Source organism: Vicia villosa, linkage group LG3 (assembly GCF_029867415.1).
Source record: "Vicia villosa cultivar HV-30 ecotype Madison, WI linkage group LG3, Vvil1.0, whole genome shotgun sequence".
NCBI lineage: Eukaryota > Viridiplantae > Streptophyta > Magnoliopsida > Fabales > Fabaceae > Vicia > Vicia villosa.
The window spans coordinates 39117562-39138279 of NC_081182.1; the positions used below are offsets into that span (position 1 = coordinate 39117562).

The 20718-nt window shown below is 37.0% G+C and overlaps 1 protein-coding gene across 1 annotated transcript; it reads left to right on the forward strand.

The window, feature by feature from the left end:
• Positions 1–17499: 17499 nt before the first annotated feature.
• Positions 17500–18912, forward strand: LOC131655468 (probable indole-3-pyruvate monooxygenase YUCCA10). The gene is made up of 3 exons (XM_058925334.1): positions 17500–18111; positions 18222–18581; positions 18676–18912. Exons 1-3 carry the CDS (start codon positions 17500–17502, stop codon positions 18850–18852), a joined length of 1149 nt encoding a protein of 382 aa, XP_058781317.1. The 3' UTR covers positions 18853–18912.
• Positions 18913–20718: the final 1806 nt, after the last annotated feature.

Genomic DNA, 20718 nt, shown 5'->3' on the forward strand with positions numbered 1-20718 from the left:
TTCCTTTTATATTTCTCTTTCTGGGCTTTTTGCAACTAAAGCCCAAAATATCACGCAGAGACGCGTGTGGAAACGCGTATGGACCAGAGAGACGCGTCCAGGGACGCGTGTGGCCAGAGGGGACTTCTCCTTTGCTTTTTCTTCAGTTGGAACGCGTCCTGGGACGCATGTGGCCAGAGACCACAATTCTTGGCCTTTTGAGACGCGTCTGGGCATGCGTGTGGGACGCAGAAACGCATCCAGGGACGCGTGTGAGCAGAACATTAACTTTTTGACTCCCTTCTGGAGTGGGACGCGTTTGGGGACGCGTATGGGTAGCAGCATGGTTTTCTGGCTTCCTGGAGGCTTGGAGACGCGTTTGGACATGTGTTTGGGCAGAATGTCTTTTTCCTTAACTTTCACACATGTCCGGAGTTGCGTCTGAACAATGCTCGATTCCCTTCTTCGCCATTTTTTCTGCAAAAACACACAAAATCTCCCTACAAAGATCAGTAGTCTCGGAATCAAACCAATTAGCCAAACAATTATAAAACAATGACATCTTTATTGTAACTGGCTTAATTTAGTAACCAAACATCACAAAAATTAACCGAGATGACTGATGAATTATAGCAAAACTGTGACTGATCACAACCCCAAACTTAGCTCGTTGCTTGTCCTCAAGCAACTTGTTCAAAAGAATCACACATTTACCTCATTCTTTCCTTCTTTAGTGTTCTCCAATGATAGTTACCTGCTGGAGTGTTAGCTATGCATTTTCATCACATCCAACTTGTTCACCAACGTTTCACATAAACACAATGCATCAGTCGCTATCCCATAACACACTCTCTCAACATCTCTCGATTGGTTGCAAATGTTCGATCGCTCAACAATCTAGATATGCACTTTATACCATAAGCTTGAAAATATTCTCACCAGATTCTGCTATACTGACACACACACTTTTTGAGGTCTTCAGGGTTGTAACGGGGCTATGGTTAAGGTGGGATAAGAAAAGTGACGGTTACAGGTTTCAGGGTTCAGAGTAAATGTTACCCGTTCTTTCACTGTATATCTTCTCACATCAAATTCTATATTCTTTTTCAATCAGATCCGAGGTACCACCAGATTTCTTATTATTTTTTTTTATATATTTTTTTTGAATGAACTCACCGAGTATTTCCTTTAGTGAGTGTTCCTCTTTTCTTCCTCTTTTATTTATTTTTTTTTGTTTTTTTAAAAGAAGAATAAATTCCTTGTACTCAGTTATCTGTGAGCAGTACCCTAAACTTAAAGGTTGCTATTCCAAACGCAACCCCAAACTTAGAAAGAAACACATATTCAAGAACGACCCACATTACTCTGAATATGGTAGGAAAGTGTTTGGGCTAATGGTTAAATGATGGTGAATACAAAATGGAAAACAAAGAAAGAAGAAAAGAAACAAAACAAAACTTAATGGGTTAAACAAAGGATAGATGATAAACGGGGATGGAAAAAAAAGTTTTGCCTCGGTGTGTGTGTCAAGTCTAGTGTGAATCACGAAGAATAAGTGCAAGTCCTGGATAAAGTAACATACCAGACTTCCCTCAAAAGATAAATGGTGTTTGGCTTTTTCTGATTCTCACAGGTCGGGAAGGGATGAGCGACGTCTACACTGTATTTTTGCTAGATGCAGTGTCTCAATCAGACGTGGTGAACTTGCAGCTTTTTCCACAACGCGTAATCTACCACAACAGAACAACAAAAGTTATCAAAGATTGGAAGTACACGTGTGAATTAGTATATATTTTTTTGTTTATTTTTTTTTTATAAAAATAAAAGGTGTGTCTAGTCAACCAGTTTTTGCCATTATTATCAATACATACCACAACTATTTCAGAAAATAAAAGACAAACATGTTTTCATGAATTTCAGACAAGACTTACATACTAAAGCTCACAGAGGAAATAAAGACAACAAAACAGAATAAAACACACACAAATTGCATCAGGAAAAGGAAAAATAAATAACCAGAATAAAACCCAAACAACTACTAATCAGCGAGGCCAAGATCCTTGTGAATGCTACCAATATCTGCCTGACGAAGTATCTCCATGTCATCAGCAGTAGGCTGGAAGTGGTCCATGGGATCAGTTGATGGTGGAGGTCGCGGAGCTGCTTGAGGCGCTATGGGTGTGCCTATCTGCATATCATGTGAAAAACCGGGTACCTGATAACGACCATAAAAAGGAGCCGGAGGATCCGCAGCTGCACGATTTCTGTAACGCTGTGCAGCAGCCCATGTATCAGTCTCGTGGGTGAGATATCTTCCAGACATATTGAATGTGGCGCACATATCCTGCATGAAACAAAATTGGCGCATCTCTACCCGATGAGCATACGAATCCTCATCCACAAATGTGTGATGACGGAAGGTGGGGGTCACTCCAGAAGATGTGTCAGGCATGGGGTGGTCCTCTTGGCCCAGATCTTCAGGTTGGTTTCGGGTTCCCTGTCGGTTGATTTCCTCATTGGCAATCACTGTCATCTGAGCGATCCATGTGGTATCAATCGCTTTAGAAGGCATCACCTGAATTCCACCTATAGAAACGTCAACACCTGCCTTCAGACATAACTGTAGAATCACAGAAGCGTGGCCCAATGCTTTCTTTGTCTTAGATTGAGCAATAGCTTCCATGTCATCTGCAATAATCCTTCCCAGATTCACTGGTTCATTGTTCAGCATGTAGTAGACGGCTAAAGCTCTCCCTGTAGTTAACTCCGAGCCACTAATGTTGGTGTCAAAGTTATGGTGATAGAAGGAGACCCACGCCTTCGGGACAGGTGCTAAACAACGAGAGAAAATTTTCTTGGGAACATTCTCTGGGTCATTACTGGGAACAAAACCATACCATCCCTGTCCTTGAATTGCCAGTGTATTTAACATTTCATCATATGGCCAACTCCTACGCATCGCCCTTTTGTTTTCAGCATACTTACAGACTGGATCTTTGAACTTGAGTTTCAGCACTTTATCAATAGATTTCCAACCGAAAGGAACTTGCTTCCCTCTAACAAAACTAGTGAATTGAGGTTCCTCAGGAGAGACCCTGTATGCATTTGCATAAAACTCCTTTACCAACTCCGCAAAAACAGGTTGAATGATGCTGTTGAAATGCTTTATCTTGTATTTGTTGATGGTGGCCACAATATCAGAATACTCTCCTTTCTTCAAGTCAAATTTTCTTTCAGCGATAAAATTCCGCTCAGCCAAACTCTCATACCTTTGTTCATGAGCAGAAGATGAGAACCTTTCCTTATCAAATTCAAAGGAGGAAGAAGATGGCATGACCTCCTTTCCCTTGTTGGATCTCTTAGCCATAAGATGAGAGTGGTGGAGAGGTAGTGATACAAAGATCTGCACACAAGCAACAAACAACTTGCCAAGAAATCGAAATTTACACACAAAACGCGTTTGGAAAAGTAGGAGAACCAAAATACAGACAGAGGCAAGATGAAACGCGTTTGGAGATATGAAGGGGGTATTTATACTCTTTTGCAAACCTGGAAACGCGTCCAGAAACGCGTGTGGGGATTTGTTACCGTTGGGAACGCGTTCTGGGACGCGTTTGGAGAAGGGGGACGCGTTTGCAGACGCGTATGGTTGGAGGAACGCGTCTCTGTACGCGTTTGAGAGGATGGTCGTAGTTCCTGCTTTGGCATGCGTCCCTACACGCGTTTGGGCAGCAGTGTGAGATCATGGACGACCGGACGCGTCCGTACACGCGTTTGGGCAGGCATGTGGAGGTTTAGAGACAAGTACGCGTTTCAGGACGCGTCTGGGCAGGGCCTTTGCAACTGTAGTTGTATGTATGCAAGGATGTGCTGTTAAACATCTTCTGTGCTCTTATTTTCCCTGACTTACACAAAATCAAAACACACCAAAATCTGACAAGAAAATAATACATAAAAATAAAAATTAAGAAAATTAAAATTTGAAATCACGCAATAAAAATACTTCCCTTGGGTTGCCTCCCAAGAAGCGCTTCGTTTAACGTCGCCTGACTCGACGGTCGTTCATCTTACCCTGTGAGACGAACATTATCGATTAAACCACTCCCTTGTCCCTGATAGTACGGTTTCAGTCTCTGTCCATTCACCTTAAAGGTGTCTCCGTTGACCTGATTTTTCAGTTGTACCGCTCCGTGGGGAAACACTTTGTGAACCAAGAATGGTCCTGACCATCGTGATTTTAACTTTCTAGGAAATAGCTTCAACCTGGAATTAAAGAGTAATACCAGTTGTCCTTCCCAAAACTCTTTTTTTTGAATCTTTTGGTCATGCCATTTCTTTGTTTGTTCTTTATACATTTTAGCATTCTCATAAGCGTGATTCCTAAACTCTTCCAACTCCTGGAGTTGAAGAATTCGAGATTCACCAGCTTTTAACAGTTCACAATTTAAGAACTTAGTAGCCCAAAAAGCTTTGTGCTCAAGTTCGAGCGGTAAGTGACAGGCTTTACCATAAACCAGTTGATAAGGCGACATACCTATTGGCGTCTTGTACGCTGTTCTGTAGGCCCATAGTGCGTCATCTAACTTCATAGACCAGTCTTTTCGAGAAGCACTAACCGTCTTTTCAAGGATTTGTTTTATTTGTCTGTTAGAGACTTCGACTTGTCCACTCGTTTGAGGATGATATGGGGTAGCAACCTTGTGTTTGACATTATACTTCCTCAACAAGTTTTCCATCAGTTTATTTAAGAAGTGAGTACCTTCATCACTGATTAGTGCTCTGGGTACTCCAAACCTAGAAAAAATGTTATGCTTAAGGAAATTCACCACAACTTTAGCATCATTGGTGGGTAATGCTACAGCTTCAACCCATTTTGATACATAGTCTACTGCCACAAGGATGTAATTTTTTCCACAAGATGGTGGAAAAGGTCCCATAAAGTCAATTCCCCACAGATCAAACAGCTCTACCTCCAGCATTGCATTCTGAGGCATTTGGTTTCTCTTGGAGATGTTACCTGTTCTTTGACATCTATCACATTCTCGGACGACATGATGAGCATCCTTGAATAGGGTAGGCCAACATAAACCCGATTGCAGAACTTTTGCAGCAGTTCTGTCTCCACTAAAATGCCCCCCGTACTCCGAGTCATGGCATGCTTTGAGTACATCCCTTTGTTCCTCCTCTGGGACATATCTTCTAATCAGCACATCAATTCCTTTCTTGTACAAGAAGGGGTCATCCCATAAGTAAAACCTGCAATCATGCAAAAACTTTTTTCTTCGGTTAAAATCAAAGTCATCTGGGATTACCCCACCTACCAGATAGTTAGCATAGTCGGCAAACCAAGGTACACCAATAACAGCGAGGATGTGTTCATCTGCGAATTCATCCTTTATTGGGCGTTTGTCTTCGGTCTCCTCAATGGGTGACATCCGAGAAAGGTGATCCGCCACCGTGTTTTCACACCCTTTCTTATCACGAATTTCCACATCAAATTCCTGAAGGAGTAAAATCCATCTCAGCAGTCTTGGTTTAGAGTCCTGTTTAGCAAAAAGATACTTCAAAGCAGCATGGTCAGTGTAAACAATTACTCTAGAACCTAACAGATATTGCCTAAATTTATCAAAGGCATAAACAACCGCTAGCAACTCCTTTTCAGTTGTTGCGTAGTTCATCTGTGCAGGGTTCAAAACATGACTAGCATAATAAATAACATGTAGCAATTTGTCTCTACGCTGTCCTAGGACCGCCCCTACTGCGATATCAGTAGCATCACACATGATCTCAAAAGGTAGAGACCAATCCGGTGCTACAACAATTGGTGCTGACACTAATTTGTTCTTTATTGTTTCAAAAGCTACAACACAATCATTATCAAAAGCAAAAACTTTATCCTTAACCAAAAGAGTAGTTAAGGGTTTGGCAATCTTAGAGAAATCTCTTATGAACCTGCGGTAGAATCCCGCATGCCCTAAGAAACTTCGAATACCTTTTTCATTCATTGGCGGGGGTAGCTTTGTTATTACCTCGATCTTTGCTTGGTCGACTTCTATTCCTCTATGGGAAATTTTGTGACCCAACACTATACCTTCTCGCACCATAAAGTGACACTTCTCCCAGTTTAGGATTAAATTTGTCTGTTGGCATCTTTCTAACACATGAGCAAGGTTAGTTAAACAATTATCAAAAGACTTACCAAAAACTGAGAAGTCGTCCATGAACACCTCCATGTGCTTTTCAAGCATATCATCAAAGATGGCTTGCATGCATCTTTGAAAAGTAGCGGGGGCATTACATAACCCGAATGACATCCTTCTGTAAGCAAAAACACCAAATAGGCACGTAAATGCGGTTTTCTCTTGATCTTCTGGTGCCACTGCTATCTGATTATACCCCGAATAGCCATCGAGGAAACAATAATAGTCGTGACCTGCCAACCTTTCCAGCATCTGATCAATGAAGGGTAACGGGAAGTGATCCTTCCTCGTAGCCAGATTCAACCTTCTATAATCTATACAGACTCTCCATCCAGTTACCGTCCTTGTTGGGATTAATTCATTTTTTTCATTCTTAATCACTGTAATTCCTCCTTTTTTTGGTACTACATGAACAGGGCTCACCCAAGAACTATCAGATATAGGGTAAATCATCCCCGCATCTAAAAGTTTCACAACTTCTTTTCTGACAACTTCTTTCATCGCGGGATTTAGCCGCCTTTGGGGTTGGACTACCGGTTTTGATCATCTTCCATGAGAATTTTGTGCATGCAAACCGTAGGACTAATTCCTTTCAAATCTTCAATCGACCATCCCATGGCACTTTTATGTTTCTTCAGAACTTCGACAAGCCTGTTTTCTTGAAGAACTTCAAGGTGGGAACTTATTATAGCCGGGCATTTACTTTCGGTGTCTAAAAAGACATATTTGAGGTTTTCCGGAAGTTGTTTCAATTCAGCCCCCTTCTTTGATTCACATTTCTTCTCCTCCATTAAAGGTTGCCTTAAATCCTCCCATCGGTTTTGTCGAGAGCCTTTACAAGTTGGTGACGCTCCCATCATTGCTATTACTTCCATTTCTTTTTCGTCAACCACTTCCGTTTCATCGAAAATTGATAGACTCAACACCCTCTCTAAAGGTAATTGTTGTGACTTTAAAGCATGTGCATCAATAACAATTTGATCAATTACCTCAATATGTTGACTGGTTGCAACATCATCCTTATACTTCATAGTGTTTCGAACATCAATTTTTAACTCCTCATCATATACCTTCAAAGTCATTGTGCCTTCTTCTATATCTATCAAACATCTTCCAGTCTCTAAGAATGGTCTTCCCAAAATTATCGGAATTTCTTCATCCTCCGGCATCTCTAAGATGACAAAATCCACCGGGAACACAAACTTATCAATCTTTACAAGCACATCTTCTACTATCCCGTAAGGTCTCTTTACTGAGTGATCCGCAAATTGGAGTGTCATCCTTGTATCTTGCACTTTGCCAATTCCTAGTCTTTTGTAAATAGATAGCGGCATGAGACTCACACTTGCTCCTAAATCGATAAGAGCTTTCTTGAAGGACCGATCCCCAATTGTGCAAGGGATAGTCACAGAACCTCGGTCCTTCTTTTTCACCGGGATCTTCATACCCTGCAAAATAGCACTACAAGTTTCGGTTAGAATAATAGGGTCATGATCGGTGGTTCTTTTCTTTGAGATGATGTCCTTCATGAATTTGGCATATGTAGGCATTTGCTCCAACGCCTCCAGGACAGGAATATTTAACTCAAGCTTTTTGAACATCTCCAAGAATTTTTCAAAATTTTTCTCATGCTGCCCGTTCTTCTTATTTCTTGTAGGGAAAGGAAGTTTAATGGTTGGTTTTGGCTCAACCTCCTTCTCTTTTGTCACAGGTTCCGACACAACCAAATCTTTAGCTTCCACCTCATTCTCCTTTATTTCTAGATCAACTTCCAATAATGGCTCTTCTCCTTCGGCATTTTCCTTCATAGCTTCTTTTGCTTTACCACTTCTAGTGATTATGGCACTCACATTATTGTGATCTTTGGGATTTGGAATTGTTGCACTAGGCAGAGCACCAGGTTGTTGGGGACTTGCTAGTTGTTGTGCTATCTGACTCATCTTAATTTCAAGATTCTTAATGGATGCACCTGTATTCCGAAAATTACTTCTTGTTTCTTCTTGGAATTGACAGCTCTGAGCAGCCATTTTTTCAATGGCAATTTCCCAATCTGCTTTTCTTTGTCCTTGTTGCTGAAATTGTTGCTGAGGTTGTTGATATGGTTGTTGTAGTGGTGGCCGACATTGTTGTTGTTGTTGTGATAAACCTTGATATGGAGTAACCCCTTATTTAGGAACATTTCCTTGTTGATCTTTCCATGCAAAATTCGGATGATTTTTCCATCCTGGATTATAAGTGTTGGAATAGGGATTGTTCTGCTTCAAAAATTTAATTTCCTCAACTTGTTGTGCTGTTACCACACAATGCATGGCAAAGTGAGGTCCTCCACATATTTCACAATTTACCGCTTGACTCGGCTGAGCTGGTTGAACCTGTGCAACAGTTTGCTTTTCAAGTGCCATTTGTTTCAATCTGCGTTCAACTTCAGCTGCGATCTGATCTTCCATTTTCACAACTTGATTTGACAGCTTCAAATCAACTAACCCCTCGGGTTGATTAACACAGCGGTCATACAGCTCTAAATGTTCGTTTGCCGCAATAGCATCTATGATCTTCTTTATCTCCGTGGCTGTTTTAAAATTTGTTGAACCACCGGCAGCTGTGTCAATTAGTTGCTTAGTTTTCAACTTCAGACCATTCACAAAGTTCTGCATTTGTTCGGTTACATCCATGTTATGAGTTGGGCATGCAACTAACAACCCCTTGAACCTTTTATATGCATCTCCAAGTGATTCTCCTTCCTTCTGTTTAAAATTAACGATGTCATATCTCTTGCGTTGTCTCCATTTGTTGCCAAGTTGTGATACTTCCAGCAGGCAAAGAGTAAAACCACTCTTCAGCATCATCTGACAAAGTAAATGGAAACATTACCAGTTTCTTCGCCTCTTCAGAATGCCCCTCTATTTTTAACGACGTTGTCATAGTAAGAAACCTCTGCAAGTGTTTGTTTGCATCTTCATTGATTCTTCCAGAGAAAGGTTTCTTTTCAAGTTGTCGTATCGTTGCTGGGTGCAACTGAAAGTGAGCGACATCGACCGGTTGATTCACAATCGTCATCCGGCCGGTTGGTGCATTTGCTCCACCATAATCACCTAATAATCTTTCTACGGGAGCTGCCATTGTTTCAGCTTCCGAATCCAAATGCTCTGAATGAATAGAAAAAGTCTCGTCTCTTTCAGATTCCGAAGATGTTTGGTTCTCTTTTATAGCTTCCAGTCTATCTCGTTTCGCTTTCCGAAGTCTAGCTTGCAACGATCGTTCTGGCTCTGCGTCAAAGAGAAAATCTGCTGAGGCCTTACCTCGCATAAAAGATTAGACAATTATTAGTGATGAGCAAACAGCAAACAAAATATAATTTTAGTTGCTGAGCAACAGAAAATTCAATTGAATTATTATTTAACTTATATTTTGGCAATCCCCGGCAACGGCGCCAAAAACTTGATCGGAAAAATAGCAAGTGTACTATTTTCTACCGATGTAGTTTATAAAGTGGAGATTATCCAAGTATCGATCTCAAGGATTGCTGTGGCAATATAAGTTGTATAATGATTCAATCAAACTAAAAGAACCAGGGGGTTTGGTTTGATGTTGTAAAATAATGACTAAAATTATATAAAACAAACGATAAAAATAAATCACAAATTATCAGATATGAGCAGATTGCTAGGGGGGTCAGTTAATGATTTCACTTATAACAAACTTGTCTTCTTAATGCAACAACGTAGGTTCATCAATTAATTACCGGTTCTCTATAGTGTCTTATTCTAAGTCCTTAGTAATAAGATTTTCTTGACGTCTCTACCTAATCACTATGTCCATAGGTAATTACGGTAGGAACAAGTATTCAAATAACAAGAATTCCGGTTATAATAAGATATCCCTAGTCCTAGGTGATATAAGTTATAATATGTTCTGCATCATGTCAACAAGAGAATTACTGTCCAGTTAAAATCACTTATCAAAATCACCATCCGTTTTTCTGACGGGAAGAGCATTACGATCAGACAAAGAACAAATCAACTGAATGAAACTAATATTATTATTGCATCAATTCAACATGTTTATCACAATTGAAATCAGAATCACCCCCTAGCAATGGGGGGTTTAGCTACTCATAACAGAAAATATAATTAAAATAAAAACAGTGTTCATTACAGCAATTTTTTTGGATGAATCAATCTTTAGACGTATTGTAGTCTTCAATCATGAAACTTCCGCCAATCCTGAGTTCTCCAGTATTCTCAAATCTATTTTCCTCTGCAAAATTCGTCGAACCTGCTCCCAAACGCGTTTCCTTCCTTTTATATTTCTCTTTCTGGGCTTTTTGCAACTAAACCCAAAATATCACGCAGAGACGCGTGTGGAAACGCGTATGGACCAGAGAGACGCGTCCAGGGACGCGTGTGGCCAGAGGGGACTTCTCCTTTGCTTTTTCTTCAGTTGGAACGCGTCCTGGGACGCATGTGGCCAGAGATCACAACTCTTGGCCTTTTGAGACGCGTCTGGGCACGCGTGTGGGAGGCAGAAACGCGTCCAGGGACGCGTGTGAGCAGAACATTAACTTTTTGACTCCCTTCTGGAGTGGGACGCGTTTGGGGACGCGTATGGGCAGCAGCATGGTTTTCTGGCTTCCTGGAGGCTTGGAGACGCGTTTGGACATGCGTTTGGGCAGAATGTCTTTTTCCTTAACTTTCACACATGTCCGGAGTTGCGTCTGAACAATGCTCGATTCCCTTCTTCGCCATTTTTCCTGCAAAAACACACAAAATCTCCCTACAAAGATCAGTAGTCTCGGAGTCAAACCAATTAGCCAAACAATTATAAAACAATGATATCTTTATTGTAACTGGCTTAATTTAGTAACCAAACATCACAAAAATTAACCTATATGACTGATGAATTATAGCAAAACTGTGACTGATCAGTGTGGGTCGGGAATGATGAAGATTCCTCTGAATCTTCATCGGAAACTGGGGTTTGTGGTGGTTGGAAGGGTGGGTCACGGTGGTGTGAAGGTGGTTTCTGGGTTAGGTTTGAAGGGTTGAGAGAGAGACGAGAGAAGTAGAGAGAACGAAGAGAGCAGAGAGATAAAGGAAATGTGGAATGAAGAAGAAAGAGGGGAAAGGGATTGGGTGATGGCTATCACCGCGGTTCGATGATTGACACTTGGCCTCCTGATGGCCACCTGTCGGCGTGAGCGAACTTGATTCGCTGCGTGTGTCCCACCATACACCTCTAGCATAGCACATGCAAACCATACGATTAGATCATATCCAAATTCCACGCCCCAGATCTGTGTACGCACTGCAATACCACGCATGCGCCCACACACGATCCAACGGATCTTAAAACCTTAATGGGCTTACCTCTTTGTTGTTAAATCCCTCAAATTCCTACCTTGAACACAAAATGCACCCCCCTTGCGCAAACAAAAAAAAGAAAAAAATAATTTAAAAACTAATTAAATTTTATTTGATAATTTTATCAATTGTTTAATTGTTTTTTCTGATAACTCAATTTAATTTTCTCCTCGAACCGACTAAATCTATTAGTCGCATTAGACGAGAAATAATTTTGATTAATTTAATTTATTTGGGAATAATAATTTAATTAATTCTTACTAATTCTCTCCTCGACCCGACTAAAGCTATTAGTCGCATTAGACGAGAGATAAAAAAATATACATAATTTAAAACACATTTAATTTGTTGCCCGCGATGATCGAACCTATCGATCTGAGTAACCAGCAATGACCATTAATCTGTTAGCTATACTGACCAAATCTATTGGTCATCGCATCTAACGATGACATATCAAATCAGGGTTGTATGCCAAACCTCGAAACTTTTTTCACCTTCAAATCAAATTCAAAACTGCGATAGGCCACTCAAAAATCCTTTAAACAATTTCAAACCATAAATTCTAATTCTAAGGCGTACAACCCTGTGCCCCGAACTACGTTGATTCTGATTCTCCATAAGGAGATACGTAGGCACTTGGTAACAAGGCGAGTCTCCCACCCTATAATCTCAATTCATTTTAAAAATCTCAATTTTTACCCTTTTTAATTAATTAGCTATAAACATCATAAATATTGCCATAAACCTTTAACTTTACAATGTAGCCTTTAGGAAAGGATTGAGGGTGCCTAATACCTTCCCTCAACCTGACTATAATAACTTACCCCGATCTCATATCTGCGTAGGGTTTCCTATTCTCCCTTCAGAATAGGTGGCGACACTAAACCTTTCAATTCTAGGGCAGGTTGCTACAATGCGCTTTTGAGAAGCTATGTGCTTTGAGAAAAATTAACTAGCATCTTATAGATCAGATGCGTCTTACTGATTTGGACTCAGGGAAGTTAGAGATTAATTCCTCAGTTTAGAGTTTCTAGACTTCATCATGAGGTTCTTTATCAGAGTCATAAGTTTACCATCTTCCTTCTCTACTTAAATAAACTCCCAATGAGATCTGTATGAGAAAGTCAAGGGCAGACTAATCCAATTCTTGAAAACATCTCACACTCACCAGGAACTTATCTTTAGCAAACAAGGATGTGTTGATCTTTCGGTTGAAGTTTTGAGATATGCATTCAACAGATATTACTCCTTATCTGATGAATCTATCTTATCAGCTGATTCTTCATTTTTTTAAAAGAAGATGAAACATCTGTTGGCCATAGTATTTCTTCACAGCATATGGATCTATATCTGACACTATTAGGTGCTTGATAACGACTCGCGCTCATTATCATACTCAGAACTGGGGCTCTAATACCAATTGAAGGTGAAGAAAACACTAGAAAGGGGGGTTTGAATAGGGTTTTTACTCTTTGAATGTTTTTCGCTTCTTAACATTACAATGGGAATTAATAATTTATAAAGACAATGCGGAAGTTAGAACAATAAAGCAAGAGAGTAAAGAACACACACTATATATTTTGGTTCACTTGAGAAACCCTCAAGCTAATCCAGTCCACCTTTCTGAGGTGATTTTGCCTTAAACAAGGTCTTAATCCACTATAACCGAACCGATTACAATTGCACAGGCCAATTGCCGGTGACTAACGTTGCACAGACAATCCTGTGACTAACAACCTGCACAGGCAACTCCTGTGACTAACAACCTGCACAAGCCACTGCTTGTGACTAACCAATAATGAAATGTTCAGTGATTTGAGTTAACAAATATAACATTCATTGACCCCTTTAGACTCGTGACCTTCACTCGGTCTTCTAAGAGGATTTCTCACAATGACCGCAGTCACTGTCTTCTCGAGCTTCTGACCTTCACTTGGTCTCTCAAGGTATAATCAAACAACGGTTTGAAGAGTGTTTGTTTACAATTAATTGCTTCTACACTAGCTTAAGTAAACTCAATTAAGTACGTCAGAATATCATAATATACACTAAGAATATTACATTGTATTATAGCTTGATGTGTAGTCTTCTGTTCTTCAAGTAGCTTCTTACAGACAACAGCCTAAAGCTCTTGAGAAGTACGACCACATCTATCCTTTTTCCATAAAGCACGCTGAAGGAGAGATAGTGGTATAAACCATTTATGGACTTTATACTTTATCATTGATAATGGTAACATTTGTCTTCTCGACTTCAGAGGCTTTTGATGATAGTTTATTGAAGCATGAGTAGAGGAGTGAAACGAAATTCTTATCAGGTCTTCAGTCTTTGGGATTTGTCCACTTCAAAACCTCTGTCTTCGAAACTGCATCCTTTATCTTGAGGACTCGTTCTTCAAAACTTCAAATCTTCAGAGTCTTCAGAGCTGCGTCTTACGAGTGTTTAGTACTTGGTCTTCGGAATTCCATTGTATTTAGGAGCCAAATCTTCAGAACTTCAATATTCAGAACCTTCAGTCTTCTGAATCTTCAACACTTGTTCCTTCAGAACTTTTAGTCTTCAGCACTTCAATCTTCAGAATCTTCAGCACTTCAGAATCTTCAGTCTTCAGAACTTCAATCTTCAGAATCTTCGGCACTTCAAAATCTTCAGTCTTCAGAATCTTTGGCACTTGGTTCTTCAGAAGATCACTCGTTCAGAATCTCTGCAGGCTTCTGAATCAGGTTCACTTCTCAGAAGAGAATCCATAGGATCATTTCAACAACAATACCAGATGTCCTAATATCTTTCCAATTATGACCAGATACAAAAGAATACATGCTTATTTTGAAATGTTTGCGACTTGTGTTACACATAGTAACTTCGCATATAATCTTCAACGCACATCTTGCAGTGTTTGTTTGATCTGATAATTTTGATAAACATAATCTTGCACAGAAACAAACATCACAATACAGATAGTTCTTTCACAAATACTTCATTGTTATCATCAAAACATGGAGACGTATTGCATAACCAAATCTTGTTCTAACAAAAAATTCAAGATGTTAGAGTTAAACTGAGGCTTCAAGATAAGATTTATGGGTTTCTGGAAGATTGGTCTAAAAAATATTTGGTACAAACTTTATTAGTTGGGATACCTATAAGACATTATGGATTATGGATAGAGAAGGTGGTAATGCTAACAGATATGGCATCCCATCTACTTGACTGATGATCTATTAAGGATCAATGTATCCCGGGCTCAACTTCTTGGTCTTGAAGGGTCCATTTAGTTCAAGCTTAGGGTAACCTTTAAAAACACACGGTCTCCCTCTTGAAACTCTAAAGGTCTTCTCCTCTTATTGGAATAACTCTTTTGGCAGTCTTGAGCCTTTTTCATATTTTCCTAGATCACTTTTATATTCTTAGTGGTCTCTTGGATTACCTCTGGTCTAAGAATGTCTCTCTCTCTTCCACTTTCTTACATATAATGCCTCATATGGCCACTCTGATACTAGAGTGGTAATTGTTGTTGTAAGCAAAATTAATCAAGGTTAAGTGATCTTTCTAACTACCTCCACTCTCCAAAATACAAGCTCGTATCATATCTTCAATGGTTTGCATATTTATTTCTGTCTGTCTATAGGATTGATGGTGGTTTGAGGTACTAAGATTCAAATGAGTCCCTATTTCATGGTGAAAAGCCTTCCAAACCTCAAACTAAACTCCATATCTCGATTGAATACAATACTGGTTGGTATGCCATGCAACCACATTATCCATGCAATGAAGAATATTTATAAGTGAATGACTTTATACGTTGTTTTATCAGGCAGGAAGTGAGTCGGCTTAGTTAATCTACATGTGATCAAATGAATCGAGTCATGGCCACAAAGCGTACGAGGTATTTCCATTCTGAAATCCATTTATATGCTCTCCGATTTCCACTTGGGTATATCAAGTGGTTGTAACATTCTACCTAGCTTCTAGTGTTCAATTCTGACTTGTAGGCATACTATGCACCGAGCTACAAATTCTTCCACATCTCTCTCCACTCTATGACATATGTAGTTCGTTTTCAGATTTGGATACATTTTAAAGACCCATGGTGAATGGTAAAGTGGCTCTTGTGGGCTTCCTCCAAAATCATCCTCTTCAATTCTGGATCTTTAGGTATTCACATCCTCTGGTTATAAAATAGAATTTCATCCATGGATCGGTTGAAACCTGGATGGCCCTCCCTTGATAGCAACTGTGAATCAAAGGGATAATCTTGTGTTACCACATCTCTCAAATCACACACGATTCTTAAATTACTAAGAATCGGCGCCCATGTGAACTAGAGATCAAGATTTATGAATCTTTCTAAAAGATTGTGTTTGAACATCATCAACTCCTCTGTGTGCATCTCTTTCATGCTAAGAGTATCATCCATTTTGTTGTCCATATACGGATGGTACTTCAAATCAAAATCATAATCATTCAGAAATTTCACCCACATGTGTTGTCGCATATTCAATCCTTCTAAAACAAATATAATAAACAAGCTTACAAAAGAAGAAGAATTTTATGTAAGGGCCAATAACAAATTAGAAAATTAATTAAGGTTCAATAGATACCTATTTGCCTTAATTCCTTATCTCACACAATGATTCAATACTGGCACAGAAGTGATGTTACTCCAATTTTGGGTTCTTCATCAACATAATTTTTCTAATTTCTTTAAAAATCAACATCACTTACCTCATGTCCACAAACACTGCATTATTTCTTCTCATTCTATTTACATTTACATTGTCTCATGTCTTCCAATTTTATTTTTATCTTTCATCTATATAATTTTAAATGTTTGTTATAATCAATTTTTTAATCTAAACAAAGAAAACAAGTGAAGTAAAACATAAAAATTAACTTTGATTTTTTGAACCATCAACTTCAGCGAAACCGATCCCAAATTTAGAGTTACTTTGATTTTTTGTGGTTAAATATTTTCAGTATAATGCTATGTTTTAAAATTCTAACCAGCATAAATTTAATCAAATTATTAGATTATTGGATTATTGATCAGATCAATGAGTTATTTGTCGATCCACGTGACTCTGATTTATACAAATCAAAAATAAAAATATTTATAAAATAGATTTCTTAACGTAATTTTATGATTGTAAATTTTTTAAATAAACTATAAAATTATTCATGCCAATAAATGAATAACAATCTTACATAAAATTTTTATTTCCAAACGTAACAAGTTTTAAATATTCTTAGAAATCAAAATCTAAAAATAATTTTAATACATATTAAAAATATATAAACTTAAATAAGATATATAAATACATCAATATATATTTTTAAAAAATTTTAAGTAAGGGAGGAGAAACATTTTTGTGTTTCTTTCAAATATTTTTTTATTGTTTTTACTCCACCCAAAAATCTATTGTTTGGATGAATTACAAATATACATATATACATATAAAGATCAATCTTTTAATTTAAGAAATTCACCGTTTCATTAATCTAATTAGTGAACCGGAATAATTACAAATATGATCATATGCTGTTATTGGATTGTCGGACCAATTTCCGGTCTAACCGGTTTAATTCAGATTTTAAAACACTGGAATCATTGAATATGATCAATATGATTTTACCATGTATAGAAATCTAGATGAATAAACATTGTAATCTTATCACCTTATTTTATACCATTTTTAAGATGTAGAATACATTGCATTGAGAGAGAGAAAAACATGAATATACACGTTTTTCATATAGAAAGTTTTGAAAAGAAAAAACATATAGTAATTATCTGAATACACGGTCAAACTAAAATATTATCAACAAATTTTTTATTTTTACATTCATGTACCGATGCGCCAAAACATATTCTTAACCTTCCACCAGTGCTTATAAATTCTACAAGTTCTAGTTGAATAAAAACATTGAAGATACTTAGATCCTAGATTACTAATAACAATATGCAAGAATTCACTGTTGTAATTGTTGGTGGTGGTCCTTCTGGCCTAGCAATTTCAGCTTTACTAAGTCAAAACTCCATTTCTCACGTCATACTTGAAAAAGAGGAGTGCAATGCTTCTCTTTGGAGAAAAAATGCTTATGATCGTTTGAACCTCCACTTAGCTAGTGAATTTTGCTCTTTACCCCTCATGCCACATCCATCCTCTAGCCCAACATACCTAACCAAAGACCAATTTCTTCAATACATAGATAAATATGTTGATCATTTTGACCTAAAACCTCGTTATTACCGTGTCGTTGAGTTTGCTAAGTATGATGAAGTTAAAAACAAATGGGTTATTGAAGCAAAAAACACCATTGAAGGTACCTTAGAAGTTTATGGGGCAAAGTTTCTTGTGGTTGCATCTGGTGAAAATAGTGAAGGTTTTATTCCGGATGTGTCTGGATTAGGACAATTTGAAGGAGATGTGATACACTCCAAGAACTACAAATCTGGTTCGAAATATAAATCAAAAGATGTTTTGGTTGTTGGGTGTGGTAACTCAGGAATGGAGATTGCATATGATCTCCATAACTGGGGTGCTAACACTTCCATTGTTATTCGAAATCCGGTAAAGACATTTCTTTATTTACTTTTTTCATGCAACTTAGGTCAATAATAGTTTATTGAAAAATAAATGTGTTGTTATAATATTAATAGCTTAATAACATTTTTTTGTAGCTTCATGTCTTCACCAGAGATATGATTCGTTTAGGGATGCGCTTGGTGCAATATATTCCTGTTTATATAGTGGATACAATCATTACACTCCAAGCAAAATTCAAATATGGCGATCTGTCCCAATACGGGATTTATCGTCCTAAAGATGGACCTTTGTATCTCAAAAACACTACCGGAAAATCTGCCGTTATTGATGTTGGAACCATTGAAAAAATTAAGGAAGGAGCTATAAAGGTTGTTCCTTCAGGTATAAAGAAAATTGTGAAGAAAAATATTATCTTTGAAAATAATGTGGAAAGAGAGTTTGATGCAATTATTTTTGCTACCGGTTACAAAAGTGTAGCTAATGGATGGCTAAAGGTACAATTTTATTTTTTCTTCTTTGAATTTTATTCTTTATTTTCTCAAACTCTTTGTAATTATAATTTATAAATTGTTTGATTATTTTTTTAAGGATTATAAATATGCTCTTAATGAAAAGGGATTTCCTAAAAATCCTTTTCCAAAACATTGGAAGGGAGATCGTGGATTGTACTGTGCTGGACTTGCAAGAAAAGGTTTGTTTGGAGTCAAAAAGGATGCTGAGGCAATTGCTGAAGACATCAAGCAAATTTTAAAGTTGAAAAATTAATTATTATTATGCATTGAATAAGTCTTGTATGCCCTTTTAGTTTCTACATTAATTAATGAAATCTAGACTGAGAATTGAATAATGAGTTGTGTTGTTATCTAGTTATAACAAGTTCTTAGAATCTATATTCTGTAATGAATCTCTTCTAGAATACTATCATTCAATAAACACATTGTATTTTCCATTTCTCATATATATATATATATATATATATATATATATATATATATATATATATATATATATATATATATATATATATATATATATATATATATATATATATATATATATATATATATATATATATATATATATATATATATATATATATATATATATATATAATTATCGTTATTCTCTTGTTAATAAAATTTAACCCATTAGTTATAAAGAAGAATTAAAAGCTTCAAAACAAACACAATTGAAATGTGATATGTGTTAGGTTAAATTCTATTTGCATCTTAATATTAAGACTTTCAAAACTCTATGAATTTCTATCAAACAATAACAAAACCTACCCAGATCCATGATGCCAATTCCTGTCCGGTTTTGATTCTTTATTGATTTTTTCTCTCCACTCTTCATTTTTCTTTTATGTATCTTTGATTATAAAGATACTAATATTTTGTTTTATGGGTTAGAAAATTCTTATGTATGCGTTATATTCAGGGGAAACCCTGAGCACGGGCTCGCAGGACGGGAGTCCAGGGCCCCATAATTTTAGGGGCACCAAAACTTTTTTTTACCCTATATATATTAAAAGAAAATTTTCTAATATAAAAATACTTGCTAGAATTTTATTTTTGAAAGATACTGGGTATCAAAATTATAGGGGCACTACAAAGTCAAAATTAATTAATAAAATAATGTAATTTCCCATAAATAAAATATATAGTAGAATAAAATCAATTAATATTATGATGAAAATTCCCTAAAAACAACACTATGATGAAAATCCGTCTCAACTCATACGACTGAATCTTGAGTCTGCTGAAGAGTCTTTCTGAAATAACTATTTCTTATATATTGTAGATCAAACAATTGGCTCACTTAGAAGATTTGAGCAGTATAGCACATATAAAAATATTTTTGAATTCTTGTTTAGTATTGAAAGACTTAGATCATTATCTGATAGGAACTTGAAAGCATGTTGTAAACATCTTGAAACTTGTTTAAAACATGACGATTCTCTTGATCTTGATAGTGAAATTTTGTTTGAAGAATTTAAAGTCATTAGAAAAGTTTTAACAATTGAATCAAAATCAAGCTATATGATATTGAGTTCTTTAAATACTTTTAATTGTTTTCCTAATGCACGCATAGCTTATAGATTAATATTGACTATTCTTATCAGTGTTGCATCTACTGAAAGAAGTTTTCTGAATTAAAATTATTAAAATCTTATTTGAGATCTACTATGTCACAATATAGATTAAATAGTCTTGCGTTAATTTCAATTGAAAATAATTTTTTGAAGAACCTTGAGTATGGGCAAATTATTAATGATTTTGCAATAAAAAATATTAACAGAACGATATTGAAATAATTTTAAAGGTTTGAAAAAAATTCATAGAAAAAAAGATCGGATCAAGAATAAGAATAATAAGTCTTTTTATAGTGATTTATGTTTTGATGTAGTATAAACATTGATTCAAAGATTCATACTTGTATTCTTTTTGCAAGATGTCAAATAAAAATGTGTTTTTATCCTTATGTATTTATTATTAAAAACAATTTTTTGGACACTACTTTTTTGATTTGCCCAGGGCACCCAAATTCAAAGGACCGGCCCTGGTTATATTCCTTTGATTTCTATTTTCTTAGCAAAAATATCAATAAGCATATTCCCAACAATCATGAAGG